Here is a 14,683-nt window from a genome sequence, read left to right on the forward strand (position 1 = left end):
CCATATATAGTATACGCATCACAGAGGCATGGGAATAAGCAGACTAAAATGGAACCACAAGCAGGTTTTGCAAGGCTGTCCTCAGAAGCAAAGACATTTCTCACTGTACACACCTGACAGTGCTATGAGATAATTTTATCTTAGTTTTTTTACAAATTTAGTTTACTGAACTTTAGTTTTCACAGTTCAGAAGTTATGTCTGAGCCATCATTCTAATGATAATAGCAGCCTGCACAATTGCTCTAAGTTTTAAAACCGACATCTAAAGAGAAATTTTCGGCTACAGCCAGCAGGAAGGGGCATACACCATTTACAGACTGCAACAGCTAGATCGAGCCCTCATCTTACATACATATGCAGGAGAGCAGGAGAACATAAGGCTTCAGGTGGAAAGGCAAGACTCCAAAGCAGGGGCTGTAGTTACAAAGAAAGAGATGTATGTGGGCGAATAGCTGGAGAAAGGCAAGAAATGAATGCTCACACTTTACAAAGAAGGATCTCCTCTCCATGGGCAAGAAAAGGCAGAGGACCTGCCAAAGGCAGGTGAAAAGCCATGCATGTGATGCTGCATATATTATGAGCAGCGCTTTATGGAAGATCTACCCATGACAGTGTGAAGAATGGTGGGGAGCATTCTACAAGAGGAAGGTATAGGAGCCTACAGGCCTGAGACCATGCCGATCCACTAAACAATCTCTCTCCTCACCCCTCCCCCTTTCTTTTAAATGGAGCACAGCAGCTACCACTACAGCATGCAGACTGTTGTATTGGATGTGGCATAGCTGCACTGGGGCTCCACGGCCTTTAGGAGAATATAAACAAATAAATACATAAATAAATGGTTTGAGACTATTTTGTAAAGATAAGATCTAGAATAAGTTTGTCCTTTTCCTTCTGAGATGTGCTAAAGCTAACCAATCACATTAGTCCAAGAGACAAAGCAAATATCCAGTAATCTGAACATAACACCATGTCAATTTAATGAAATTTAGAATAAGAAATCAACATTTCAATAAAGCTCATCTTTAACACAGGCCTTTTTTTCTACTTTGAAAAGGCCAATATAGGAGAGGGACAAGTTAATGGACAATGTTTCAAGATAAATAAGAGACATCTCTAACTGCGTTGGACTGTTAAAAAGCATGCTTGGCAGTATCACTATTACTTGGACCCAAAGTTGATTTATCTTTGTTTAAATACTCTTAAGGATATTTTTACTATTTTAAAATGAATTAAATACAATATAAATAATATAATGAAAATAGTCTGTGCTTCTCACACAAGATCAGGAAGTTCTAATTGCCAGATTGTAGGATGCCCAGAGCACTCTAAGGGCCTGATTTACAAAGCACTTAAGCATGTGCATGTCTATTCAAAGTAGCACTTAAGTACACTGATTTCAATCAGATTTAAGCACAGCCTTAATGATAATCAGATGTTTAAAAGCTGTCCTGAACAGAGATGTTTTCTGGAACTGGGAACTAAGTAAACCTCACATGGAATCTGGACATCACCCAGAAATGATCTTCCTATTTAATGTCCTCTTCAGATTAAATTAAATTCAGCCTTCCAAGTCTGAGATTCCCACTCTAGGGAAGGAACTAGGCTTGGAAGTGTGTGTAAAATCAACATTACAGGGCTACCACCAAAGGGTAGTACTGCTTTGGAACAAAGAGTAGCCTCTACTGCATTGTGGATCAGAAGACACAGAGTTTGTGCAGGTCAGAAGCCAGGATGAAAATTTTAGGCTCACTAATGTCCTTGGAATATCTTCCGCATAATAAATTACCACCATGCTGCTTTCATTGGTCTCTTAACCAGTGTATGTTCATATATTTGAGTAATATCCCAACCATGGAGTATCTTGGGGTACGTTTACACTTCAAGCTGGAAGGTGTAAATGACACCACAGCCATGCTAGCTGTCATTGAGTTATCATGCTAGAAATACAGTGTAGCCTATTCTTAACTCTCTCTAAAGTTTATCTTAACCAAACTTTTTCCATAAAAGTACTGCACAGCCTTTCCCCCTTTTCTTCCCTGTAATGCAATTTCCTGAAAAGTGATTCTATAAAAACAACAATGCTGGTTCCATGCTTATTTTGTCTCAATGGCTTTCCATTTATAAGTGAAAAAATGAGGACTTTTTCCAACTGCCAGCACTGCAAACTCAGTCTAGAATCTAAAAGACAAATTGAGTTCCTTTTACTTAATGCATCATCATCCGGCTCATGCTATCAGATTGACATTGGTTCTCCATAATTAATAGGAGTAAAAAGTAGTAAACACATAGTTCTGTAACTAAATAAAACAGCCATATCTCTAAATATGTACAAGGAGCAGCGCTGTGAAATAAAAGCAGCCATTTTTACATAGTCCCTTTTCAAATCAGAACCACACATTGACTGCAGTGAATACAGCAGTGGACATTAAGCTCAGAGAGAAAAAATATATGCTATAAAAAGCTTCTGAAACATAAAATAATGCAACACGTTACCATTTTTGTCCATGGAATGAGGCTCGGACTGTTTCTTGCCAATATCAGCAAAGGATCTGACAATTGGAATCCTGTTGCTTAACTTCTTCTGATTCTGATGGTGGTGCTGCTTCAGTAAAGCTTCATGTACTCTGTGACGAACATCTTCGCTGAGCTGCCCAGAGCCCACTTGCTGGTCAAGAATCATATCTGAAAAATAAATACATAAATATAATATAATGAATAGAGAGAGGGAATTATGTTATTAATTAATAATTATAATGCCAAATAATAATACATGGAATTATAAGTGAAGGGCCCAGTCTAACATTCTTTATTCAAGAAAAAAACATTAAACCAGACAGCTTCATGCTCCTTGGACAGAGCAGCAGTGACACAGAGCAGAAGAGAGCCAGGTTCCCTGCTTTCGTTTGCAGGATCTGGACCTTGTGGTAACTAAGAGCTGAAATTGCAAGGAAGTCATGCTCAGCCCCAGACCAGAAACATGCCCAGTGTGGATGAAATCTTTAGGAAATTTACTAGCTGGAAAGCTCTAGCATGTCTCTAGTGAGCATAGGGTGGCCAGGTGTCCGGTTTTCAACTGAAAAGTCCAGTCGAAAAGGGGACTGGACTGTTTAGTTCCTGCAGGCAGGGGAGGAGTCAGGTCACTACCCACACCAGCCCCTACTCAGCTGGGGCTGTCTCTTATTTGCATTGGGTGGCTGCAGCTCCCAGCCCCGGCTCCATTGGTGAGTCCCTCCCAACCCGGGTGATGGGGCCTTGGGGCAGGAAGGGGCGGGGTGGGGGAGGTTCGAGCACTCCTGCTGGAGCATCCAGTTTTTAAATATTACAAAGTTGACAACCCTAGGGCTTATAACTTGGACAAATCTGGGCACAATTTCACGGGAGTGGCAAAAATCAAATTTCTCATATAGCGTTCCCCTCCATCTCCCATATCAAATTTCAAGTCTGTGGTCCAAAGCATGGAGACACTAAAGGTTTACAAAACAAACATTACCAGAATTTTTTAATATTGACAAAACAATGTATTTTTCCCAGCCTTGTTCTTGGAAACAGCTGATACACGGTCTTTTAATATTTTCCAAAACAAAACAAAACCCTGAAGAACATACCTGGCATGGAAAATGCCAGTTCAAACCATTAAAGTTTGGCAAAGTCATAAATAAATATCATTTTGATGCTTCTATAACAAAAAAAATCTGTTTCTTAGCAACCTTTCAGTAACAATAGTCATGAATTAGGGAATCTCTCATATTTCCAAAATTACCTGACTGAGCTGAAGTTTCAACATCAGTTCCATTCAGTGGTCTCATTTTCCACCTTGTGTATGTGACCAAAACAAACAGTATTCACACACTTTCGGGTTTTCTATTCTAAATCAGAACACAAATTTCTAAACCTCAAAATCCACCGTAAAATGGAATTACCTTTCTTTGCCTAGCATCATTCTCTAGTATGTACATGTACACAGACACACACACACACACACACTCCTACCCCTATGAGTGTGGATGGATGAGTGTGGATGGCCAGTTGTCCATATAAATGTCCAGTGTTTTTTTAATCCTGATGAGTTGTGGCCTCACTGATATCTTGTGGCAATTAGTTCCATAGGTTAATTATACATTTGTATGAAAATATACTTTTAGCAGTTTCAAATTTGCAATGTTTCAATTTCATTGAATGTCTTTTTGTTCTTTAATTTTGAGAAACATTAAATACAAGTTCCTGACTTACCTACTCTAGATCATTCATTATATTGTATAAGTTTGTCATGTTCCTCTTGTTTGTCTCCTCTCTAAGATAAATGATACTCCTACAATCCTAGGCTTGTCAGGAGCCAGTTGAACACTGGGCACAAGGTATGGTAGAGTGCAGACTGCACTAGCTTGTAACCATCCCCCAAGAAACCATGTTTCCCCCAGTGAGCAAAGGAGCACACCATGTTCTACCAACCTCAGCCTCCACCACAACACTTGTAAAGTACTTTATGGCCCCCTTACACTGTTGGTGCACTGCCTTGCAAAGGGCTAGGGTATGAGCCAAGAATCTGACCCTAAATGTCTATTTTACAAATTAATCTATGATTAAGTAGATGAAAATACACATTTACATGTCATTTGTCATGGTCCTAATCCTGTGGGAAGGTTTTTGTTCCCTCCCCTTTTCCCATGCACCTACACAAGATCACAATCTGGCTGTATATTACTAAGCGATTCACTGATAATGCTTTCAATAAAACAGCAGAAAGAAATTTCAAATAAGAATATACAGCAAAACTAACACCACTTTATTCAGAAACATTGAATAAATAAGGACCCAATCCTACAAGTGTAACGGAGACAGATGCTGGACATTGTTGGGTGGGACTGAACTTGGGACCTCGGGAGCTTAAGTCCATGAGCCTCTACAGCATGAGCTAAAAGCCAGCTGGCACTTAGCTAAGGCTGTAGAACAGACTCATTTAACTCACTCTCTCTCTAAATGGTCCCAATGCCACTAGAGGGAACAGAACACCACACCCAGGAGGTGTGTGGGTTACACAAGCAGATCCATGTGCCCATGCTGAGCCCAATTGTATGGAGGCCTGGGTGGAATTTGTGCCTAAATAATGTAAATGATTATGCAGCTATCAGAATGAAAAGATTCAGCACAAAATCCACTAACAGAAAATATCAAGAAGCATTGTTAATTTTTAATGGGAAAGAAGCTGTTGAGTTGATATATTTAATTTGGAGGGGAAATCTTGTTGGCAACAGTATTAATGCCTTAAAGCAGAGCAAAGTAAAGTTAAGCAATGCAAAGAAAAGGAGAGAAATATATACTAGAGCAAGTAAATCAGCAATATTTTAGCACAAAATGTCCTTGCATATCCATTAGGAGAAATTGTGCTACAAAGAAATGGTTATATAATGAGCTGAGTCAAAAACTTGCTGTACTGAAAATTCAGACAGCTCTTGAGTCTGTTCCCAAGACAGGTTCATATCTACCTGTAAATTCAGTGGTGAAGCAAGCAAAGCAGAAAAATAAATAAATAAAAGACAGATATGTGGAATTTAACTGTTTGAAGAAAATTGTGTTTGCAATGCTTTCAGCATTTGGATCCACATACCTGTGTGAACAGGTAATTTCACACATGAAATCTGTCCTCTGTCCCTCTCAGAGCCGGTTAACAAATAATCACTCGGAAGTCTGCGTGCAGCTTAAAGTATCCAAATACGTGCCAGATATCAGAAAACTCAGCAACGAAAAGCAAGGGCAAGTATCAGACTAAATTGATAAGATCTGCATTTTAATTTAATTTTAATTAAAGTTTCAGAAACATTTTGAAAACCTTGTTTATTTTACATATAACAGTAGTTTGGTTATATAATATATAGACTTATAGCGACACCTTCTAAAAACATTAAATTAGAGTGTATAAATGAAGACTCGGCACACCACTTCTGAAAGGTTACTGACTCCTGCTCTGAACAAAGCAGCACAATTTTGCCAGCTTGATGAAGGCTTGCACCCAGAGGTGATCAAATGTTAGCAAAACCAAAAACCAAGTTGGCAAAAAGAGTGCAAACTGAATGAAAGAATTAAAGACAAAGGCAGTGCCAAACCTGTGGGAAGCAGCTTGTTCACAGACAACGTCATACTTGTGGTAATGTGTTTCCTAAATGCTGTATTAAAAAACCTCTTTGCAATCATGTGCTGTTAGGGGAAATAATCTAGATATTCAAAATGAGTCCACCACAGACTGAGAAACAATTTTTCAGTAAGAAAGCTGCATACAAATGGGGAGTCTAAAATACACCAAAAGGTAAATGAAAATTGGCATCTAGAATCAAGCAAACATACTTGCAAAACAAGATTTTCATAGATTGAAAGCTTAACAGGATATTACCAAAGACAATGAAACTGCACACTCCGCCATGAGATGCTGAGGGCCTGCAAAGCCCAATGACCTCACTAACAGGATTGAGCAATTACACAGATAATTTCAGCATGAGGAACATGTAAACTCCTTAAAGAATATAACGGTATAATAGATGAGCTGACTTTTGTAAGAGTAGGAAAGGGCTAACAATCAATACTAGATTTGAAATTATGGAAAAGTTAAAACATAAAGTTTGCGGGTCACTGAAAAGCTAATAGACCACACAGAGGTCATGTTGAATACATTTATTGGAAGGGGTCTGCTGTTTGCCTAAAACACACTGAGTACAACCAAAATAAATTGCAAGACCAGAGATTCATGCAACAAAGAAAGTACCATCACTAAAGGTTGACCAAAAATTCTTTGAGCCAAATGATAGAAAATGAAATCATATGCTGAGTGCTAGAACCCTCTGAGTTCATTCAGTGGTTAGTCAACAAAACAGATGGTAATCTGAGAATTTGCATGGATCCAAAGGAACTAAACAAAAATATCAAAAGAGAACAATTTTATCTGCCAATTTGAACTGAAATAATGGGAAGAATAACAGAGTAAAGTAGTTCTCTGAATCGGATATTGCAACTATCTTCTGGCAAATACCTCTTGAAAAGACAAGTTCCAAAATACACTATTTGGATGACAGATTCTTGAGACTTCATTTGGACATATGGTCTGCACTAGAAGTGACTGATAGACCACTACACTTCAAAGGAATTCTTGTCAAGTGTGTAATGACTCTATATTAATCTGGGAGCTACACCAGAGATACATGACAAAAGACTGTGTATTGTACTCAAATATAGGTAAAAGTGATTTAAAATTCAAGTAAAGGAAATGTGTTTTTAAACAGACTGAAAGCCTGGGTGAAGTACTTTTCAATGAGGGACAAAGAAAAATTATTAGCAAATTGAGAAATGCCAAGAACATACAGTCTAAAAGACCTGCAATGCCTGATGTGAAAATTCATCTCAGGAAACCCAGCTAGAACAATATACAGTATTATTTCAATATACAGCGCTGCAGATATGTATTGCACTTAATCATCAGATACAAATTGACAGGCCCGTGCCCCAACAAGCTCATGGTCTTACAGATATTTCTTTTAAATGGGGGACAAAGTTTGAATACAAAACAAAACATAATGAAGAATGGAAATGATGAAGGGGAATGGGATAATTTTAAAACTCACATCATGAGTGGTACAATATTTTAATGCAGAATTAAAGTTTCTAGGGATGTACCACAAAATGTTTTGAAAGCCACCTCAGTGCAACAATATAAAATAATTGTTCACCTGTAAATTTTATCTCAAGCATATTAAAAAGATCTTTAAAAAATGTATACTCAAACAGAGAAAGAGTTTAGGGCTATGTTCTGGATTTTGAACACTCAGTGAATAAAAAAAGTGTTCACATGGATTAAAAATCTTGGTTGAAGCAGACAAAACCCTTGATCACAATCTAGCAATGTTGGTTAAATCAAACTCCTTCAAGGACAGAAAGACTGTTACATTTACAAATGTATTATTTGAAGCAGGAATGTAATCCAGACAGCAAGTTTCTGATGGCAGATATACTGTCACGAGCACAATACAGTCTCCCAGCAAATAAACTGAAAATATATGTATATAACAATTTTACTTGTTACAGAGTGACATGTCTTACATAGAATAATGTGGAAAATTATCCATAGTGAGACTATAAAAATCCTATGCAAAGTTATTAAAAAGGTAGAAATAGCAGGAAAAAAACACAGAAACCAATTATGCACCACAAAGATAAGGACTTGGGTTAACTGAAGAGTGTTACTAAAAGGAAAAGTGCTTAGTACCCTCTACCTTAAGAAACTAAGTTTTGCAACCCAGGAAGTATCTGGTGGCATCGAGAAAACTAAATGATGAGTGTGAATGTCATTGTACTGGCCTAGCATAATCATGGATAGAAGGCAATACAACAAGTATTGAACAATTTTCTGAAGAAAATGATGCCAACAGACAAGAGAACCTGTGACAACAGGGAAAGGTTGGAATTGACCTCTGTATTTAGGGATGCTTTGTGGTGCCCAGGAACTGTTTCTTTAATTTACTAAGTGTGAATATTATTCAATATAAGCAGACCTCCTGCCATTTCTAGGCTCAAACCAATGTTTCCAAAATGCGGTGTATTGTAAGTGGAACTATAACAACTAATAATGGGCAATTATTTAGTAAAAGAGACTTTAAAGACTTTCCAGCAAAGTGCAAATTTCATCATTACACTTCAAGTCCAGGACTTATTTTATTTATATAGGAATAAAAACCCTTTCCTATTAATTGGAAGTAAAAGAATTGTGTACATACACAGCAAGCCTATGTAACTATCTGACCTTATTACTGCTAAACCTCCTTCTTCCTCCTCAATCCTTTCTGTTTGCCACACTCATTTGTTGCATCGTTTTGCAAACTCTTAGGAGCTGTGACCCTATCTTCCTGTGTGTTTGTACCATGCCTAGCACAATGAAGCTTGATCCCTATTGCGGCTTTCCAGTACTCCTGCAATTCAAATCATCATAATAGAAGGACATCCCTAATCAAATGGACTAGCAGTTTTATTTATAATAGTGAAAAATCTCTTCAGAAAATCCCCAAGACAGCATGGAAGACACAAATCTATCTGAATTACAGAACAATGCCCTCAGAGTGAGGTGAAACACTTGCAAAGTAGTTAACACAGACAGTCAGGAGGATGGCTGTTAAAATTGCAGATTCTAAAAGCAGCAATCAATCAAATCTTGTAATATAACAATCTACTATTTGTATCAAATCAGAGAGAACTACCTCAATAATGATAGCTGCCACTCCTAGGTTATATATAGGTTTTGGGAAAGTTCTGAGAACAAACAAAAAACTTTTTCTAAGCAGTGAGTCAAAAGATTTTGGAAATGGAACCAACCCAAAAAATTACATTACAACCCTAAATCAAGCTCTTGTGCCAAAAGACAAGTTAACAGATCAATTACACTGGTCTACAATTTTTGAGAAGTCGTCTGCTTCAGAGATAAAATGTGATATTTATTATGTATTTTGATGTGCTGAATTCAAATATGACAATTAAAACAACTGATTGGCTACTGTTTCTAAGATATTTAAGTTTTTACATTTTATGTCTATGTATATTGTGTAGATAGCAGAGTTTTAATCATAAATTGTAAACCTAGGTCTTTTCATGTGTTTATGGTTGCTTTACATGATAATATTTCACCTGTCCTGTTTATGTAACACTTTAAAAATCAGCAAAAGGGTTATATAAATAAAATTGATTATGAAACAAAAGGCAAAAAACTATTATGTACATAGTTTAGTCCTATTCAGTGTCTACTCGGCGCTTCTTGGCTTGTATTCATTAAATGGAGCATCTCTTGCCACTGTCCAGCAATAGCCTGCAAGCATTGATAGGCTCCATTTGCCCTGATAGCCTGCCAGGAGATTCCACTGCTGTAGTCTGGAGCCCAACAGCTCTGCCTTACTCTTGGGGAGTTCCAAATCCCTGACAAGGTCATTCAGTTCACCTTGTGTTATGAGGTGTGGTTCAGAGGAGGAGGATGGAAGAAAATGTGGGTCCTGCAACACTGATGGTTAAGGACCAGAAGTTTCATCTTCTTCCTCTTCCTCGTCTGACTCAAGTGAGAATGATTCTGGTGCATCAGGAACCGGCAGTCCTTCTCCGTGGGGTACTGGGCGTATAGCTGATGGAATGTTTGGATAATGCACAGTCCACTTTTTCTTCTTTGACACACCTTTCCCCCAACTGGAGGCACCATGCAGAAGTAACAATTGCTGGTATGATCTGTTGGCTCTCTCCAAATCATTGGCACCGCAAAAGGCATAGATTTCCTTTTCCTGTTCAACCACTGGTGAAGATTTGTTGCACAAGTCTTGCAGCATATGTGTGGGGCCCACCTCTTGTCCTGATCTCCAATTTTGCAGCCAAAAGAAAGGTGATAGGCTTTCTTAACCATAGTGGTTATACTGCGCTTTTGTGATGCAAAAGTCACTTCACCACAAACATAGCAGAAGTTATATGCACTGTTCACACAAGTACGAGGCATCTCTGCTCACTTTGGCTAAACAGAAATGTGTCCCTTTGCAAAATCAAACACTGACAAATAAGAGAGCACGACACTATATGATTTCTAGAGCTGATATAGGGCAATTTGTTCAGCAGAGTGATGTAAGCTTTGTTATGATTGCATCATTCCATGACTTCTAGGAATAATATGATGCAATTCATATCATGCATGACGCAATACCAGCTTCAGATTGCGTCATTCATTGTTTTGCCTAAAAAGCAAGTACTGTCCAAACCCAGTCATAGATTTATTCATAGATCCAGTCAAAGATGTATTTTCATCATTTCTGGTTTAAATTGAGATCCCTTCCCTTTATAACTCACTTATCCTCCGCCATTCCAAAGTCAAGGGTCGTATATACTGACCCAATAGCATATCTTGAAAACTAGAGCTAATCAACAATTTTAAGCATCATTTTTGTTCTCAGTGACCCAGAATTAGTAAAGTTGGACTACATTTATTTCAGAAGCATTTTGGCTGTAGAGCAGTGTTACCTGTGAAAATGGTCTCAGAACAAACTAATGCTGTGACTTCTAAAGTTTCAAGAATACAACAAAGAAAGGAGAACAGACAGCAGCTAGTGCTCCAGAGACTACAAATGCATTGTGGTCTTGCTATCAGACATCTTCAGAAAGCTGACAAAAAAATTCCATAATGCTCAATGTTATTTCATCAAAGTTCATGAAGAAATTCATTTTGGAGTGGAACACTTACTTCATTAGGGAGATGGACTGACTGAATGACTGACACTTCTAGTTCATCAGTCTGAAACCATACCTAAGACTTGGCATTGCCCTGAGTAAGGCTGACCACTGGGTTTTTCCAGCCTGAGTGAGACAGGGCTAGCAATCAGAACAGTAAAACTGGGTGGTAGGCAATGATCTTCTTGATAAAAAATTAATAAATTTTGTTATACATAGTAATAAAACACCACTTTGGCATACCTCTTTGTCCTAGCAAACTGCCAGTCTCACTTCAGTCCCTCACATCCATCTTTGTTCATTATCAAGCCAAATCCTGACATTCTTATTCAGCCCTGGAAGAATGGGATCCTTAGCACAGAAGGGGAAACCACATAAACTACTGTAGACTGAGTTTACAATATCTCACACCATTTTGACACTCACTGTGCCTCACCGCCACCACACTGCTGGCTGTTCATTGCACCTCTTTGCCACAACCCCACTGGTCACTCATTCATCAGCTGTCAGTCACTTTCTGTCTCTCTGCTGTGACCGCTGCACATCAGTCTGTCAATGATTTTCAGCTCTTTTGCAGGCTGGGCAGAAACACTGCCCCATCTAAAGTGATTTCAGCTCTTAGCAGGCAGGGCAGAAACACAATCCTACCACAACCGGTTTCAGCTCTGATTGAGCAATTAAAACAACAAAAGAGGCTCCTAATGAAGCCTATTTAGCTCTATTCTTTGAACAGTGAGGAAGAACAAGGTTAAGCCAGACTAGAGAGAACCCAGGAGGGGGTGTGGGGGAGAGGTTGTGCAGCCTCCTGACAAGAACTTCTGTCTCCACCCTTTTTAACTGTCACAGGATTCTGACATTGGAACCCCTGCTTAATGAGGTAATTTCAACTGAGGGTGTCTCTACTCATTTGGGACAGATTAAGCACAGTCCTGCTTTCCTGTATTCCTACAATAATTACAACACTGGTAACCATATTTCACTACCCCTGCATTCAGTACTAAGGTCATTTGTACCCAACACGAGCCAAAGTTGATCTTTTGACACAGCTGTAAATGATGAATATGTAAACAGAGCAGGAGCAAACTGTATTTACATAAACACACCCATAGTCTCTTCCCCTCCCAGCTAGCTGTCAGGGAACCATTCATTCAGACCCTGCTTACAGGTACCATCTCCCATTTTGAACTCTCAAGCAAATTAATGTAAGTTTTAAGGGCTCATAATTTTTTACACTTCGTTTGCTGTAAATTTTCTCATAATGGGTGCTTTGTGTCTCTAAGTTTTCTCTTTTGACGGGGCTGAAGCCTCCATTCCTTTTCCCTATGCCTGACTCTCACCTCTGAAGTAGGGTGAAATGCAGTGTTTGAGGGAAATGGAGGTGGGAGATGGTTCAGTGACACAGAGACTCCTTGGCAATGGGTCCCCTATTTTTTGCAAGCAGCTCTCATCTCAGATGTGACAAACTCACTACACCAAACACATGTCTAACCGGATAGCTATACATAAAGAGTAATGTGTAAAGTATCTACAGAAAGCTCAGCACTTGTCAAGACTCTCAATCCCAGGTGAGGGGGTGCTTTCATGAACATTTGGGTCCTGGTTCTTGAGAAACCAGTCAGCTCTGCAATAGACTGAACTTTTGGGTAAGGGATCTACTTTACTGGATAGGAACTATTGATAGGTGTAGACAAGGGTTTGATGTTATGATTTCATTTTTTATTGCAACCAATTGTTTCCACCACTCTCTTGTTTCTAATTAAATCTTTATTCTTTCTTAAATAAACCTTCATTGCTTTACTATAAGTGCTCACAAGTGCTGTGTGGTTTACAGGAGCAGTGGTTTAAGGTAAAACCGGTGAACTTGAGCATACTGCATCTTTGGATGAAGAGGATCTGGAAATTCTGTGAGGAGCCAGTGTCAGGGGCTGGATATCACAGGGCAATGACTCAAAAGAACCGGGGGTTTGTGGTTTGTTAATTTGCCTGGTGAAGGAAGGGCTGGCGTTAGCCCAGAGAAGAATCCTGGCAGTGCCAGGAAGCAGGGGACAACAAGGAGACCCACAGTCCTGACTCCTGGGTAGCCCAAGAACTGTTACAGGTACACATTTACAGCTGATAACTGCTGAATGTTTTATTATTTAATTTTTCAGTGGCAAGGTGATGGACCTCTGGATCTGTACAATTTCAGTGATTCTATCTTGCAGATTCCTTTGCTCCAAGCATCAGTCACAAACATGACAAGAGGTGCTCCAAAAGCTGATCATGCTTTTTCCATGATGTTCCAACCTTTGCCAGCCCAAGAATCAAGGGATTAAGTTGAGGGCGGGGGGAGAACTCTGAATCTCAACATATTTCATGGCCATTCTTGAGTCATTCTCTTCTAAACCTATTGTTTTTTGCACTCTGTACGTGAGTCACCCTAGTCTTTTGTTGTCTACTCATACACATCTAACATTTTTTGAATATTTTAGTTTTCCCCGTGATCCTCTGCTATTGTCACCATTACATACTTACCCTCTCCCCAATAAATTCCATCTAGGATTGCCCTGACTTGTATAAAATTTGGTATTTCAAACTGAAAAAACTTCAATTTTCTCCTCTTTCCCCAAGTGAAACTTGTGTATTGTACAATTTCGGAGTTTCTTCCCAGTCCATTCCCTTCTTACCCAGTTCAGCATGCTCATGTACTAGGTTTGTAGTTATGAAGTTACAGAGAGTTGAATTCTCCTTGCAGTATAGAAGGGAATTGTAAATGAAACTTCCTAAAGCTGTTATGGGAGTTGTGACTGTATCTCCCCACGAAGAGCATCAATACAGTGAGAATTGGGTTTAAGGGCTATAATCTGAAATGTTTACTGTGAGGCTGCACATAAACATTATACTACTGAACAAGTGCTAGTACATTTTGCATCCTACAGATGCTTCCTATACCATGATGGGAGCAACATTCATATAATTAAAAAAGCCAGTTTCATTCTAAGATCCTATTTTAAGGCATCTACAACTTCCTCGAAATATATACACTATCGCCTGAAATTTCTCTATCTTGTTCTCAAGCCAAAGATGCATATTTGGAAATTTGGAAAAAAGCCCATTTGGAAAAAAGCTAGTTTTGTGTTATTTCAGCATGGTGGAAAACTGTTGATGCTTTAAGGGATGTTTAAGATGATTTGTCTATTTGTGATCAGCCATCTCAAAAATGGCTTTAATTTGTGGAACTTAACACTTATATCATCTTGAATGTGTGGTGGCAGAAGTGGAGTAGAAAACATATCCACTCTGATTAAACACCTACAACTTATGAAAAGTTAGCTATAAAATATCTTACTACAATACTGCTCAACTCCAATTTTAGATAGTTTTATACATATAAAATATTTATAGAAAAAATTTCTACATACAGCTGATTTTTATGCAAAAGCTCTCTGATAACTGATACATACTTAAGTCTCCA

General features: G+C 38.6%; 1 protein-coding gene across 4 annotated transcripts in view; it reads right to left on the reverse strand.

Moving 5' to 3' along the window:
- The window catches only part of SLC4A10 (solute carrier family 4 member 10), a 247,848-nt gene that overhangs the window by 76,135 nt on the left and 157,030 nt on the right, over nucleotides 1-14,683 (reverse strand). For all 4 annotated transcript variants that reach the window (XM_030580419.1, XM_030580417.1, XM_030580416.1 and 1 more), the window contains exon 6: nucleotides 2,497-2,685. In XM_030580419.1, coding sequence (XP_030436279.1) covers nucleotides 2,497-2,685 — 189 coding nt within the window. The remainder of the gene's footprint in view (nucleotides 1-2,496; nucleotides 2,686-14,683) is intronic.

The sequence above is a fragment of the Gopherus evgoodei genome, chromosome 11 (assembly GCF_007399415.2).
Source record: "Gopherus evgoodei ecotype Sinaloan lineage chromosome 11, rGopEvg1_v1.p, whole genome shotgun sequence".
Taxonomy (NCBI): Eukaryota; Metazoa; Chordata; order Testudines; family Testudinidae; genus Gopherus; species Gopherus evgoodei.